General features: G+C 35.2%; 1 protein-coding gene across 1 annotated transcript; it reads left to right on the forward strand.

The window, feature by feature from the left end:
* The first annotated feature begins 6960 nt into the window (after positions 1 to 6960).
* pmpca (peptidase, mitochondrial processing subunit alpha) lies at positions 6961 to 13664 on the forward strand. The gene is made up of 13 exons (XM_052102032.1): positions 6961 to 7026; positions 7282 to 7481; positions 7587 to 7666; positions 8397 to 8479; positions 8591 to 8685; positions 9026 to 9126; positions 10108 to 10371; positions 10460 to 10552; positions 10674 to 10792; positions 11973 to 12063; positions 12145 to 12207; positions 12298 to 12442; positions 12647 to 13664. The coding sequence occupies exons 1-13, from the start codon at positions 6980 to 6982 to the stop codon at positions 12814 to 12816; spliced, it is 1551 nt and encodes a 516-aa protein (XP_051957992.1). The 5' UTR covers positions 6961 to 6979; the 3' UTR covers positions 12817 to 13664.
* Positions 13665 to 15008: the final 1344 nt, after the last annotated feature.

The following is a 15008-nucleotide window of genomic DNA, read 5'->3' on the forward strand; positions in this document are numbered from 1 at the left end:
TAAATGAAGAAGCAGTTAAGCAATTCATTAAGGTATTAAATACTTGCCCCCTAAAAATACAATTTAAGCACTCCAGAGGAGGAGGAGGTTAATTTGTTTTGCACTGATTCTGATGGAAAAGTTTTAGTTTTTTTACAAACTGAGGAAAATATTCATTATATTATAATATTATATTATACACACACAAAAAAAATTACTTTCACTATTTTCAGTTTTACTCAATCCTCCCATGTTCATATTACTCAACAAATTCATGTAACAAACAGAACTTCAATGAACTGAGTTGATTCAACAAAAAAGGAGTCTTATCATCTTTACTTACAGTAATTCATGAGCATTGTTATAATATGGAATAATTTTGTTTGGTTAGCTAAAACTTGGCAGAGGATTTCTAGTTCCTAGCATGCTGTGCATGGAAATTGACAGGGAGAATACATGTAAAAATAAACTATAATAAAGTTATTTTATGTGCTTTTGTGGAAGGTGAATTAAAGAGGAGACTTCCTCGTGTTTAAGGTTTCATTATGTTGAGATTTAGAAATGTTTCTGTTATGTTGTTGTTTTTGGGTTATGGTGAAGATTGGAGCAATTGAAGGTTGAAGACAAATACATTTTAAGTGTTCTACATATTGCTTTATCAATTGAGCAATCGTTGTACGGATCATAGCATTATGATAAAGTTGCATTTCATGTTGCTCTCTACCAGCATGTGTTTAGCATGCTATCATTTCCTGTCACTATCTAACATATCAGGTATAGATCAGATAGGTTCCCTCTGCTTGAATTGTTTAAGTTGGCAAGAGAATTTTTGTAGTGTACCTGTAACAGTTTAATTATATTGTTACATTTTAATATATTACATTTTATAATATACATGTCTACATAAGTCCAGTGGTCTATATACATTTAAGATATCAGACTTAATTTAAGACTCATATTACAGGTATTAGCATAATTAGGAATGGAAATACACTTTAAGAACTCCAGAGGAGTTACATATTCAAAGTGTATGGCTGTAAACAAACAGTAATTTTGGGATGTGTTCACAATTTTGCAAATAATTGTTGTGTGTGTGCTTTTGTGTGTTTGTGTTTGTGTGTGTGTGTGTGTGCTGTGTTTGTTTGTTTGTGTGTGTGTGTGTGTTTGTGTGTGTCTGTCTGAGTGTGTGTGTGTGTGTGTGTGTGTGTGCTTGTTTGTTTGTGTGTGTCTGTCTGTGTGTTTGTGTTTGTTTGTGTGTGCTTTTGTGTGCTTGTGTGTGTGTGTGTGTGTGTGTGTGTGTGTTTGTTTGTCTGTGTGTGTGTCTGTGTGTGTTGTGTGTGTGTGTGTGTTTGTGTGTGTCTGTGTGTGTGTGTCTGTGTGTGTGTGTGTGTGTGTGTGTGTGTGTGTGTGTTTGTGTATGTATGTGTTGGTTTGTGTGTGTGTTTGTGTGTGTGTGTGTTTGTGAATGTGTGCTTGTGTGTGTGTGTGTCTGTGTGTGTTTGTGTAAGTGTGCTTGTTTGTGTGTGTGTGTGTGTGTGTGTGTGTGTGTTTGTGTAAGTGTGCTTGTTTGTGTGTGTGTGTGTGTGTGTGTGTTTGGTGTGTCTGTGTGTGTGTGTGTTTGTGTGTGTCTGTGTGTGTGTGTGTGTGTGTGTTTGTTTATTTTTGTGTGTGTGTGTGTCTGTGTGTGTTTGTGTAAGTGTGCTTGTTTGTGTGTGTGTGTGTGTGTTTGTGAATGTGTGCTTGTGTGTGTGTGTCTGTGTGTGTTTGTGTAAGTGTGCTTGTTTGTGTGTGTATGTGTGTGTGTGTGTTTGGTGTGTCTGTGTGTGTGTATTTGTGTGTGTCTGTGTGTGTGTGTGTGTGTGTGTGTGTGTGTGTGTGTGTTTGTTTATTTTTGTGTGTGTTTGTGTATGTATGTGTTGGTTTGTCTGTGTGTTTGTGTGTGTGTGTGTGTGTGTGTGTTTGTGAATGTGTGCTTGTGTGTGTGTGTATCTGTGTGTGTTTGTGTAAGTGTGCTGTGTGTGTGTGTGTGTGTGTGTGTGTGTGTGTGTGTGTGTGTGTGTGTGTGTGTGTGTGTGTGTGTGTGTGTGTCTGTGTGTTTCTGGTATAAACATCCACATGTTGCATAATTACATACAGTATACAAAAAGAAGACTTGATTGTCTAATGAAATCAGCGTATTACTACAATTTGTATTTGTTGAAAATTATTTCTTTCAGGAATCAAACCACCACTTGCACATTTCACACATTGCAAAAAAATTAAGTATAAGTACCAAATGGTGGCAGATTTCATACCGTATAGGCTATCATTATACAACTACGCAATACAATTACAATAGAGTGTACATGTTTTACCTTTTACAAAAATAAAATACTGCTACTACACCTAATAATAATAATAAAACTGTGCTTACCCACAAAGAGCATAAATGTTAAGTCTTGATGCAGCATCTCTGTCAGGCAGCGGTTCCCGATTTATCTCTTCTGCTTTATCAAAGAGGCTTGATCTAATGATGGAGCAACACACACACACACACACACACACACAAAATGGGCTCTGTCTCATAATCTGGAGAGCAGAGCAACACCCCTCCACAACCGGGAACAATATGAGAGGATTAAAGCACCACTCTGCATGTGTTCAGACCCCATTTCCACACTGTGCAAAATGAATGAGGCCACAAATAAAAACTAAAACATGCTGTTTGAGAGAAAAAAATTAAAACAATTGTGTTCCAATTCCCTGTAATGGTTATTCATAATAGCTGTCCACAAGTCTAATAGCGTTTGTTGTGCACCTTGGCATAAATCATTTCACACCTGTATGCGTGGTTGTGCATGTGACATTATTAATTATATTTCAGCAAACACTAATTAAAGCATTAAAATATATATCAGCTACTTTTGACTAGAACAGTAAATAAAAAAACATATTCCTCTCTCATTACACATAAATGTGTAAAATATATATTGACCTCTACATTTGTATACTAGGCTATGCATTGTTGTGTTTTTTGATTTACTGTTCTAGTCAAAGGTAGCTGATTTATGATTCAAACATCAATCTCCACTGCATAGAGAGAACCAGTAGGGGGGAAACCAAAAGATTTTAGGACTCAAAGTGCTGATGTACAATGTGTACAATCCAATAACCTGGCCTCATTTACTAATCAATCCGGTATAAAGTGAGGTTTCAATTTACGCCATTTTGTAACCATATATGGTTCAGCTGGAGTGAAGCCACTGCTGAAACTAACCTTAAAAAGCTTATAATAAAACTACAATGAGCCAGATAACCGCAACCAAAGTATTGTTTTTTTTACAGTTTTTCATTTTTACCATAAAATGGGACTATCATCACAGAATTGGGTGTTTTGACAAGACTTTCACAATATTAAAAATGTTACTATTAACTATGGTCTATGTAGTAAGTCTTTGCAAATTTTAATTGAATTTAATTCTTTTATCAATTCAGCACAATCAGATGTAAATGAAAGTACAAATAGCCTTATTTCTAATCTATTCACGAGGGTGATTTTAATTAACTGAACAAAGGCCAATTCTGTTGGCTAATGTGATATTTGCAGTGTGGCACATCAAACACATAAAGTCTGTGAATGGGAAATGGCTCGAAATAATTTCATGTCGCTACAGTAATTATCAATAAGAAGCTACCTCTTGATGTGCTGAAACAGAAACAGCAGAGTTTATGTTCACAAGATATGATTCTTTATTTACAGAGTAAAAGACAGAAAGTTTCTTGTCATACATGATCTGAAATCTATACATGTCCAATAAATAAAGAATACAATAAAACATGTAATGAAAGTCCTAATGTTTGCTTTGTTGCTTATCAGCTAAGTAACCAAATAAAAAGTATAACCAGAAAAAAGTCACCAGAATCCAAGTTCTGTGGCATAAATAGACATAATGTTAAATGTTGATATCAAAAGAAGCAAATGCATTACCAAGTGAAACTAAAGTCAAGCCTAAACCAGCAGATTAATCAATTAGATTTAGTTAAGAGAACTGCAGTATGTTAAGTGTTAAAGAAGGCTATATGTTTTTACAAATTATAGACTTGAATTGCAAATACTCAGTTAAACTAGGGTTTTCTTTGGAATCTGGCATCAGGTTTAAGTGACATACTGTAATGTCAGTGTTTAAGTGAGAAGAAACCCAATCCAAATAAAACATGATATAAGCAGAAGCATTTGTTCTAGGAAATATGAATTAGCCCCAGCATGAAGATCAGGCAAACAGAAAGCTTGTCCTAACATGAGATGAGTCTCCGAACTGATTCCTGAAAAAAACATTTTCACATAGCATCTCAGTTTGTAATGTCAACAGTCTTATTAATGGAAAAGTTTATCATACTATTATATGTTGCATGCTCAGGGGCAGTTATCTAAACAGTCTGCTAGCCCATATTTACAAACTGCACATCATCCCATGTATTTCACTCACTATATATATATATATATATATATATATATGTCAGAAAACAGTAGTAAAGACAATTCAGTTTATAGAACATAATTCATTATACATGGCCACACAACAAGAGAAAGCTTTTCATATTACTAATAAGCATAAATTACCATTCTTAATCCATTCCTTCCAGGCATGCAGCTGGTCACTATCATGATCCACAGTAGACTCTGTGGAAATGTGAAATTGTTTTTATTAAGTATAAAAATGTGAAAATGTAAGTTCTTTTAACAAATTGTACACAAACATTTACACCGTAAACACTTTAATTGGATCTCACACAAATATGCTCAAATGTCTAACCATTCATTTAAATCTGTCAAATGCAAAATGCTTTTTTTAATATAATGAATATATCGTATTCTCACCGTTTGAGTTGTCCAAAAGCAGTTTTCTCAATTCCCGCAGAGCCTGAGTGAGGTTTTTCAGTCTGTGATGTAGATACGCATTCTCCTCTCTCAGAGTATGAATTGTATCTTGAAGCTCATATGAAAAGCTTATTTGTGGTATGAAAGACATGCTCAACAAAACAACAGCCAGATGTGTTATAAACAACATTATCTAAATGTATACTAAATGTACAGTATAATTCGTTGTACTCTTCTTTCAGTGATCTGATTCTTATGGGACCCACACTCCCATAAACAACATGCTCATATAGAGTTAATGCCTGCATTTAGAAATCAATCCAATTCTTATGCACCATTTATTTTGGCTGCAATATAAGCTGTATTCTGTAGAGATGTGTAGCTCCTCTAAAATAGTGTGAGAGGTTAAACATCCTGCATGAATCTTGACAGCTTGGTTTTTGTATTTTAGTGTATTTACAACTCAGTAAACATACACAGATTATAAATTCACTATTTAATGCTTTTCAGCAACATTTAAACAGTTGGCTAAGTCTATTTTGAAATACAAAGCACGCATGAAATGGCAAACAAGTAAAATATAAAATATTATATTAATCGCTTTGGCCAACCGTTATTGTAATTAATTAAGCGATATCACACGAGCAAAAGTGCTGTTGTTCCATATATCAGCATGGCTGTGATTTGCTGTTGGCACAAGGCCTCATTTAAGGAACAACAGCACTCTTGCTCATGTGATATTCTTTTATTATTACAGTTTAAGTAAACAAACAAGTAAATTGTATTAAATAACTTGTGGAATATAATTCCAAAAGAAACAAAAGCATCAAGCTCAACTCTGCTCTCTGTATTTCACTCATACTCTGGTTTTTAACTAGTAGTGTTTCGTTCAAAAAACAAATCTTATTTTTTTTAACAAATTTTTTTGTGTTATTCTTAGTGCATTCGTTTCATCCTGGAAAGTATGTACTTACAATGTCGGAGATCATAAAAAAGAGCAGACCTGTTTTGCTATTCCTTATTATATATAATGGCGAAGATAAGAAGCTTTTTTGGGTGTTTGCCCAAAAGTTTTTCATGGCCAAAAGCTGTTGAGCGGGGGTGGGGAAGGGGGGTTGGGGGGTATCGTTTTCATTGTTGATGGGTTTTCGAGTAGGGGGAACGTGCAACATTAAAGACCAGCCCCCCACCCCCCTGGCAGTCAAGGGCCCCTGGGCAATGCATTCATGCCACTAGGCGGTGCCATGATGATTCTAATTGTTGCTAGACTGTTTTCTGGTTCTGGTCTCCATAGGAAGCAATGTAAAACTACTGAAATAAGTAATCCAGATGGAGATCAACAACCATTTTAAGTGTTAGTTGGAGTAAACATTAGTCCAGGAACAATGTGTGCAGTTGTTGGCTGTCATAACAACTCAAAGTAGTTAATGGTCTCAACGTAACTAACCTTGGGCAATCACTTCATGCCATATATACACACCTTAAAGGTGCACTCAGTAATTTTTTCCTCAACTAAAGGGGCTGTAAATCATTTCCACGAGACACGCCCCCTTTTTCCAAAACAGAATCGATTAGACCGCTTCAGAAGACATAGATTTAACCACTGGAGTTTTAAGAATTACTTTTATGCTGCATTTATGTGCTTTTTTGAGCTTCAAAGTTCTGGTCACCATTCACTTGCATTGTATGGACCTACATAGCCAGAGATATTCTTCTAAAAAAATTATTTGTGTTCTGCAGAAGAAAGAAAGTCTTACACATCTGGGATGGCATGAGGGTGAGTAAATGAAGAAAGATTTTTAAATTTGGAGTGAACTTTAATTCTATAAAATTACAACGTTTATGAAAAATATTCTTGTCATCAGAACACACTTCAGCCCGGTCAAAAGACCCTTGTCTGAATGTATCCTAGTGTGGTTTTAATGTGTTTACTTGTTTACTCAAAAATATGACTACATCATGTCTCCGAAGCTCTCGCTTTCTAGAAAGCCTTCAAAGGGAACAGGGCAGAGCATAGGGGCTGATCTCGCACCCAGACAGTGAACCTCTTTTGCGGTTTCCATGCAACAGCTAAAGCCACACGACGAAGGAAGCATTCAGTAATCATTTCCGGGTGACGTTCATGGTCAAATAGAATTCAACATGGCTGCTCACATGTCAAGATTAAGGAGCTGGGGTCGATTGCGGAGGTTTGATCAAATGTCTAGTTTATTAATGTACTGTGTGGACGTATTTATATAGCCAAAGAGAGATGTCTGCCATAGCTTTATATTAGAATATATTTGATAAACCTCTGCTTCTTCATGTCGCTTGTTACAGTGTTAGTGTACATGTGTTAAAGTTCAATTCAATATCGCGTGCATCGATTATTTTTAAAGTGTAGAAGCATGTGAATGTTAAAATCTCGCAGTTATTGTGGTTGTTGATATGATCTTATTATTCAGGTATGGAATTGCATGTAGGCAGTACAGTAGTGGCGGTGCGTATCCCAACGTGTCTCTGTCCACACCGTTACCCGGGATTCCCAGACCTGTCTTTGCCACTGTGGACGGCCATGAGAAAAACGAGACTAAAATCACCACATTGGAAAACGGACTTAAGGTTGCAACTCAGAACAAATTTGGTCAATTTTGTACTGTTGGAAGTAAGTATACCACTGCACGTAGCAAATGCTCTGATGTTGTGTGAATAAATTGAGTTATTTGCACCAAATACTGACTGTTTTTACTTGTCATGTTTTTTTTTTTAGTTTTAGTAAACTCAGGCTCACGTCATGAAGCAAAATATCCAAGTGGAATTGCGCACTTTTTGGAAAAGCTTGCATTTTCTGTAAGAAAAAAAAATATACACTTTTTGGCCAAAAGTTGGAATAATGTAAAGATTTTGCTGTTTTGGAAGGAAATTGGTACTCAAACCAAAGTGGAATTCAACTGATCACAAAGTATAGTCAGGACATTACTGATGTAAATCACCATCACTATTTGAAAAAAGTCATTTTTGATCAAATCTAGACGGGTGCCATTTCCAGCAGCCATCACTCCAACACCTTATCCTTGAGTAATCATGATAAATTGCTAATTTAAGAGATATCTAAGAAACCGACATTGGACAACAGATAATTGGAAAAGAGTGTTATGGATCTTAAACCCACTGAGCATTTGTGGGATCAGCTAGACTGTAAGGTGTGTGAGAAATGCTCGACAAGAGATACCCATCTATGGCAAGTGCTACAGGAAGTGTACAGTTAAATGTCACCCGAGAATCTGGACAAACTGACAGCTAAGAATGCCAAGAATCTGCAAAGCTGCATTGCTGCACGTGGAAGATTTTTTTGATGAGAACACTTTGAAGTAGTTTAAGAAGTTCTGTAGTAAAAATAATAATAATTCAAATTGCAATAGTAATTTTTCACATTATTAATGTCCTGATTATACATTGTGATCAGCTGTATGCCACTTTGATGAATAATAGTACCAATTTCTTTCCATATATATATTTAGAATTGCTTTGAAACTATTGTTCAAATGCATGAACCAAACAATTGTTCTGTCATTTTAAGTCTACAGCCCAGTATGGAAGTAAAGATGAAATACTTTTAACACTTGAGAAACATGGAGGCATCTGTGACTGCCAAACATCCAGGTTTGAATGTATTATATTTTTAAAACATGTGATTTTCCCAATTAATTATCTTAAAATTTAATTATACTTTGTTGTCTTGAGCTAACTTGTTGTCATATCTGCTATTAACAGGGACACAACAATGTATGCTGTTTCAGCTGAAGTAAAGGGTCTGGATACTGTAGTTAACCTGTTGTCAGATGCTGTTCTACAGCCCCGTTTATTAGGTGAGCACCTGCATAAATAATGACGGGGTCCACTGAATCTTCAAAACAGCGATCAAAGACCGATCAGTCATATGATTCTTATTAGTTGACTGGTAAAATGGATATTTACTTTTTACAACATCAAGATTTTAGGTTAATATTTACATAAAATGTACATTTGAGATGGCTTCACTGGTCAAGCTTTTTTTGTGACCAATTTAGTACAAATTTTCCACACAGTCATGCAGGTCATGAAACTGCATTTATAATAATAATAATAATAATAACTTTGTTAAAAAGTTTGAAATGAATTACAGAATACCATACTGCTTGAAATTTCATGTCAACTACCCTTCTGCAGATGAGGAGATAGAGATGACCAGAATGGCTGTTCGGTTTGAGTTGGAGGATCTGAACATGAGACCCGACCCAGAGCCTTTACTAACAGAAATGATACATGCTGTGAGTTGGTCCACTTTTTACATGTTAACAGGGCTCGACAGTAATGATGGTCCGGGGCAAGTGTGAGAGTCTCTGGACAGTTGACGGAACTGTCACATGCCCTGTTGGGCCAGTTTTTTTGTTCTTGCATTCTTACTATCTTACATTTGTTGATCAAACATTTGGTTTTCTGTGATGTTTTGTTCTGAACAAGATAATGTTATCTAGGTAACTGATATAGATGAGACTTTGTTGAAACTGTATTAAATAGGAGTTAAATAGGAAACAAATCAGTAAGATTTGTGTTTTTAATGTTCTAGATATTATTGCATGGTAAAAAAAAAAAATACATTAGCTGTTGTAAATATTTTTTTTTAATGAAAAGTGTTTTATAATGAATGCTAATTAATGCAAAATAGACACATATATATATATATATATATATATATATATATATATATATATATATATATATATATTTCTGTCAAGTATACAAATACATTATAAAATTATATCATATTATACATTTATAACTTATGGCTCTGCTTATAAGTTATAATATATGTTAACAGGGGCTTTGGGCAAAAATGCTAGCAAAAGTCCAAAAATACCCCCAACATTCAAAATGTGGGGGCAAAAAAATACCCCCTAGTGAGTTCTTCTCTTTATTTTGTTTGTAACATTGGATATATTTCTTAATATTCTGTACTAGGCCTAGGTACAAATATTATTGCATGAAACAGAAGAATTTGATTAATTTAGTTAATATTAGTAGAAAACACATGCCGTTGTTAAGGTAAAAAAACAAAATGCCCCTGAAAATCAAATTCAGGGTGCAAATATTGCTATTAAATGGGAAAGTTAATTTCTGCTTATTAGATCCTTATTGTTGAGCCCTGTTAAAGGTTATACTCAAAAACCAAAAATACTGTACAATGCCCATACTTGGCTGTAGATCATTGATCACATGCTTATTTCATATTATGTCTCTCCATTGTTTAGGCAGCATACAGGGGCAACACGGTGGGCCTGCCTCGATTCTGCCCTGTTAATAACATTGAGAAGATTGACAAGAAGCTGCTTCATAAGTATCTACAGAGCTATTACTGCCCAGAGCGCATGGTTCTGGCTGGGGTCGGCATAGAACATATGCAGCTTGTCGAATGTGCCAGGAAGTATCTGCTAAATGTTAAACCGGTATGGGGATTGAGCACACCTGCCAATGTTGACTTGTCTGTAGCACAATACACAGGCGGCATTGTTAAGGTGAGCAAAGCTGGGAAGGACAGCAGATAACTTGTTGTATTTTAAAGATCTGAAAATGACTTTACTTAAGCTATTTGTCTAATGTTAGATGGTGAAGGACATGTCAGATGTCAGCTTGGGTCCTACTCCCATTCCTGAACTAACCCACATCATGATTGGCTTGGAGAGCTGCTCTTTTTTGGTTGGTTATACGATGTACATAGTTCAATCAAATAAATTTTTGTCAACCGTGTATATATTGATCACACACTTGCCTTGAAGTGTTGAGAGCTGATGTAACCCTCTTTGTTTGTGACTTACAGGAGGATGACTTTGTTCCCTTTGCCGTCCTTAATATGATGATGGGAGGTGGAGGGTCTTTCTCTGCAGGAGGTCCAGGAAAAGGCATGTTCACCCGTCTCTACCTTAATGTGCTCAACAGGTGTGACTTCATATCTTCATAATCTTAAACTCCATAATTTAAGGAATGTTTACCCCAAAAATAAAATGTTGTCATTATTTATTCACTCAAACCCAACACAAAAGGAGACATTTTAAAACATGTTGCGATCCCTAATTTTCTCATTATAGCAGTTGAAAGAGACATATTTAAAGGGATAGTTCACCCTAAAATGAAAATTCTCATCATTTATTCACATTCATGGCATTCTAGATGTGTATGACTTTCTGCTGAACACAAACCAAGATTTTTAGAAGAATATTTTAGCTTTATAGGTCCATACAATCCTAGAGAATGGTGGCAAGAAAAAAAAATGTAAGGTTCAAAAAGCACATAAAGGCAGTATAAGAGGAATCCGTGCGACTCCAGTAGATAAGTCCATGTATTCAGAAGTGTTATGATAGGTGTGAGTAAATAACAGACACTATTTAAGTCCTTTTTTACTATAAATCTCCACTTTCACGTTCTTTTGTTTTTGTCTATTTGCATTATTTGTGCATTTTGCCACCTACTGGGCAGGGAAAATTTGTATTTACTTATAAATATTGATCTGTTTCTTACCCACACCTATCATATCACTTCTGAAGACATGTATTTAACCACTGGAGTCGTATGGATTACGTTTATGCTGCCTTTATGTGATTTTTGAACCTTTAAAGTTCTGGTCACCATTCACTTGCAATGTATGGACCTACAGAGCTGAAATATTCTTCTAAACATCTTCGTTTGTATTCAGCAATCATATACATCTGAGATTTCTTGAGGGTGTTTAAATGAGACTTTTCATTTTTGGGTGAATTATCCTTTTAAAGATTAAAAAAAAAAATAAAAAGATCAAAAAGTGTCATAAAAGTGGTCCATGTGACTTGTGCATCATATTCCAAGATTTCTCAAGGAAACGAACACTAAAAATCTTGGTGCTCACCAAAGCTATTTCTTGCACATTCATAAGTGCATGGGAGAAGCTTGGCCACAATGGCTTTGTTCACATGAGAACATTTATTAAAGAGATTTCCTGTATTCTGCAAAAGAAAAAGTAATACAGGTTTGAAACTAAATGAGGGTGAGTAAACAATGAGAGAATTTTCCTGTCACGTGGCCTTGAAATTGCACTGCAAAACAAGTAAAGGTTTTTTTTAGCAGTTTGTTGTCTTTTTTACAGGCATCACTGGATGTACAATGCTACCTCTTACCATCACAGTTATGAAGACAGTGGTTTGCTGTGTATCCATGCAAGTGCAGACCCTAGACAGGTATAGAAGTTATGCTGAACGTTCCTGCAATACATGAAAATTTGAATCTGTTGATTTATGTGACTCATCAATTGCTTTTAGGTGCGGGAAATGGTGGAGATTATTACACGGGAATTTATTCAGATGACTGGGACAGCAGGAGAAGTAAGACTGATTTCCTTTTTTATTTTCAACTTATTTGTAGTTTGTTTAGATACAGCAGTCAGAACATGAAATCTCTGTTTCTTTCTGAAGATGGAACTGGAACGAGCCAAGACACAGCTAAAGTCAATGCTCATGATGAACCTGGAATCACGACCAGTCATTTTTGAAGATGTAGGTCGACAAGTACTTGCGACAGGCAAAAGGAAACTCCCACATGAGCTTTGTGAGCTCATCAGTAAGTACAGATTGTATTTCGAAGTGTACAGGTCACTGAATGCTTAACCACGGTAATATATTTATTCTGAATACACTTAAATTGGTCATATGATTTGTATTATTTTCTTTTATCTTTGAGATGCTTGTCGATGTTTCTTAGTTAATTGTTTTTGTTTTTTTGAGAAACCATTCAATGTTTTTCCCCCTCTCTTTGTTGTTTTAGGTAATGTTACAGCCAATGACATCAAGAGAGTCACAACAAAAATGCTCCGTAGTAAGCCTGCAGTAGCTGCACTGGGAGATCTGACTGAGTTGCCATCTTATGAGGATATTCAAGCAGCTCTTACTAGTAAAGATGGGCGGCTGCCTCGCATATACCGCCTGTTTCGATAGATCACCGACTGGCACCATTTAGAGGCAAATATGAGGACTGACCCCATAAAAACTATTCTTTGGCTGACTGAAATTTAGGTACATTGCATAAGGACTGTGGTTGCATTTCACCTAAATGGTGTTTTGAATGTTTAACTTAAATTTTAAATGCTGGTGTGATGAACTTTTATATGACAAGTCAAGGGGCCAAGTCTAGTTTTACACATGAAAGGCCCATGGGGACTTTAGTTTTGCATGATTTTTTTTAACCCATGTGTTTTAAGTGAATTAACATTTTTGTTCTTTTTCACATTTCCAGTATAATTGGCAAAATCATCTTGCTGTTTGTGTTATGCCCAAACATGGACTGTTTACACGCCATTATTCACACTTCTGCATTGCAGTTTATACGTTTGGAGAACGTAAACCAGAAAGATATTACACACATTGCATTGTGCCTAGAATAGATCACAAAGTGGCTCTATTACGACATCCCAGGCATACACTTAATTAGATTTAATATAATATCTAAACAGAATGACAAAGTTACCACTGGAGAGAAAACATGGAACAGGATGATAGGTCTTAAATGTATTTATATATTCTATAATCTTTATTTGACTGTATTATACTCTGAAATAACGGTAAACGTGAATCTCCTACACCTTTGTGCAGTATCATGAACATCAACCTCTCTTTTTGCTTATTTGCCCCTCAAGTTTGTCATATTTATTCTCTTGCACTTTTGTTGGTGACAGTGTCTGTTTGCTTATTGTTTCAGTGAATACTTCTCCATTGTAGATTATTCAGATGAAGCCAATGTTTGGATCTGTTTAGAGTAAAAACCTTCATATTCACCTTAAAAAAAATGTTTTTTTTTAAAGTTTGGTTCTTTCTGTAAGGGTCTTTTAAATTTAAACTTATTTACTGTGTTTGGAATAGCAAACTAAAATACTATTTCTATTTCAGCAGTATTTAATATGAAAACTGTGCATAATATGCAAATTGATTAAGTAACTGGTAACCTACTACGTTTGCCAAAACAAGCACACAGTATTCCATGATAAAAATGCGCTCAACCTGACGTTCAAGCATGATAAATGAACTTTTTTTTAACATTACATTTAATTATTTATTTTATTTTTTTTTTTACTCATTTGATCGGACTTGCCAGTTTAAAGATATTTTTACGCAAAATTGAATAAAAAATTATTTTGAAAATTTTAGAGTTCCAAGTTTACAACTGGACACAACATGCATCGTTACAAAATCATGTGACAACAATGTAGAATAGTTTAAAAATATTATTGTAGACTAATGCCTACCGTTTCACATACTATTTTTTTTATACATTGCAGTAAGTTTGTTTTCCATTCTGAACATAAACCATCGTTTTTGCCTTTGTGAAAGTGATTACATCATGTAGATTTTTAATGTTCAGTAATTGGTTCCTTGGTTTGTGTTCAAAATTATTATTTTGCTGCAATAAGGGTGTTTAAAAAAGTTAAGAACGAGTCCGAATTTTTTTTATTATCTTTGTAAACAACTGTAACAGGCTATTATTTGGTTTTAAACAGCAGAATATATTAAAAGTCACTGAGGCAATCATGAACAAGATCGCAGGCACTTTCGGTACAAGTAGAACTGAAATTAATGATGTGGATGCATGACTCACTATTACACCACAGTTACTGAGATCCATGCACAAGCAATACCAATGGTAGTTTCCACTCCCATATGTAAATCACATTTGACATCAAGTAAGCTGAATTGAAGTCAAGGAAATATTCAAGTATAGTATGTGCCATCCCATTCAGATTTTGCAACGTACACAAATTTAAGCCAGTTCCAGCTTCTATGCTTTTTAACCACAAGATCACATTTACCTATCAATGACAATCAATAAATAAAAACAGTTGCAAATGCCACTTCTCCCACATTTTGCTGGTAATGATGCTACAGTTCAGTTCCCTTTTTAAGAGAAGTACCGCTGTTTAGCAAACTGTTAGGTAAGTGTTCAAAAGTGAGACCCAGGAATCAATAAAACAGACTCAGCATCCTGGTTCTGGTTACAAGGTGCTTACGGTATCAGTAAAAGTTTAAGAATTATAGCTAATGATTTAAAAAGATTTTGGAAAAATATCAGATGAAAACAGATGCAGAACAGACTGTGTTGGCTTGCAGTTCACCAAAAGTAACACTCTTAAGACTTT

Source organism: Xyrauchen texanus, chromosome 3, assembly GCF_025860055.1.
Source record: "Xyrauchen texanus isolate HMW12.3.18 chromosome 3, RBS_HiC_50CHRs, whole genome shotgun sequence".
In the NCBI taxonomy this organism is placed as follows: Eukaryota; Metazoa; Chordata; class Actinopteri; order Cypriniformes; family Catostomidae; genus Xyrauchen; species Xyrauchen texanus.

Coding starts and splice junctions, on each gene's coding strand:
- pmpca (XM_052102032.1), top strand. CDS start 6,980: ATGGCTGCTCACATGTCAAGATTAAGGAGCTGGGGTCGATTGCGGAG. Junction 9,127..10,107: donor TAACAGAAATGATACATGCT/GTGAGTTGGTCC, acceptor TCCATTGTTTAG/GCAGCATACAGGGGCAACAC. Junction 10,553..10,673: donor TGGAGAGCTGCTCTTTTTTG/GTTGGTTATACG, acceptor TGTGACTTACAG/GAGGATGACTTTGTTCCCTT.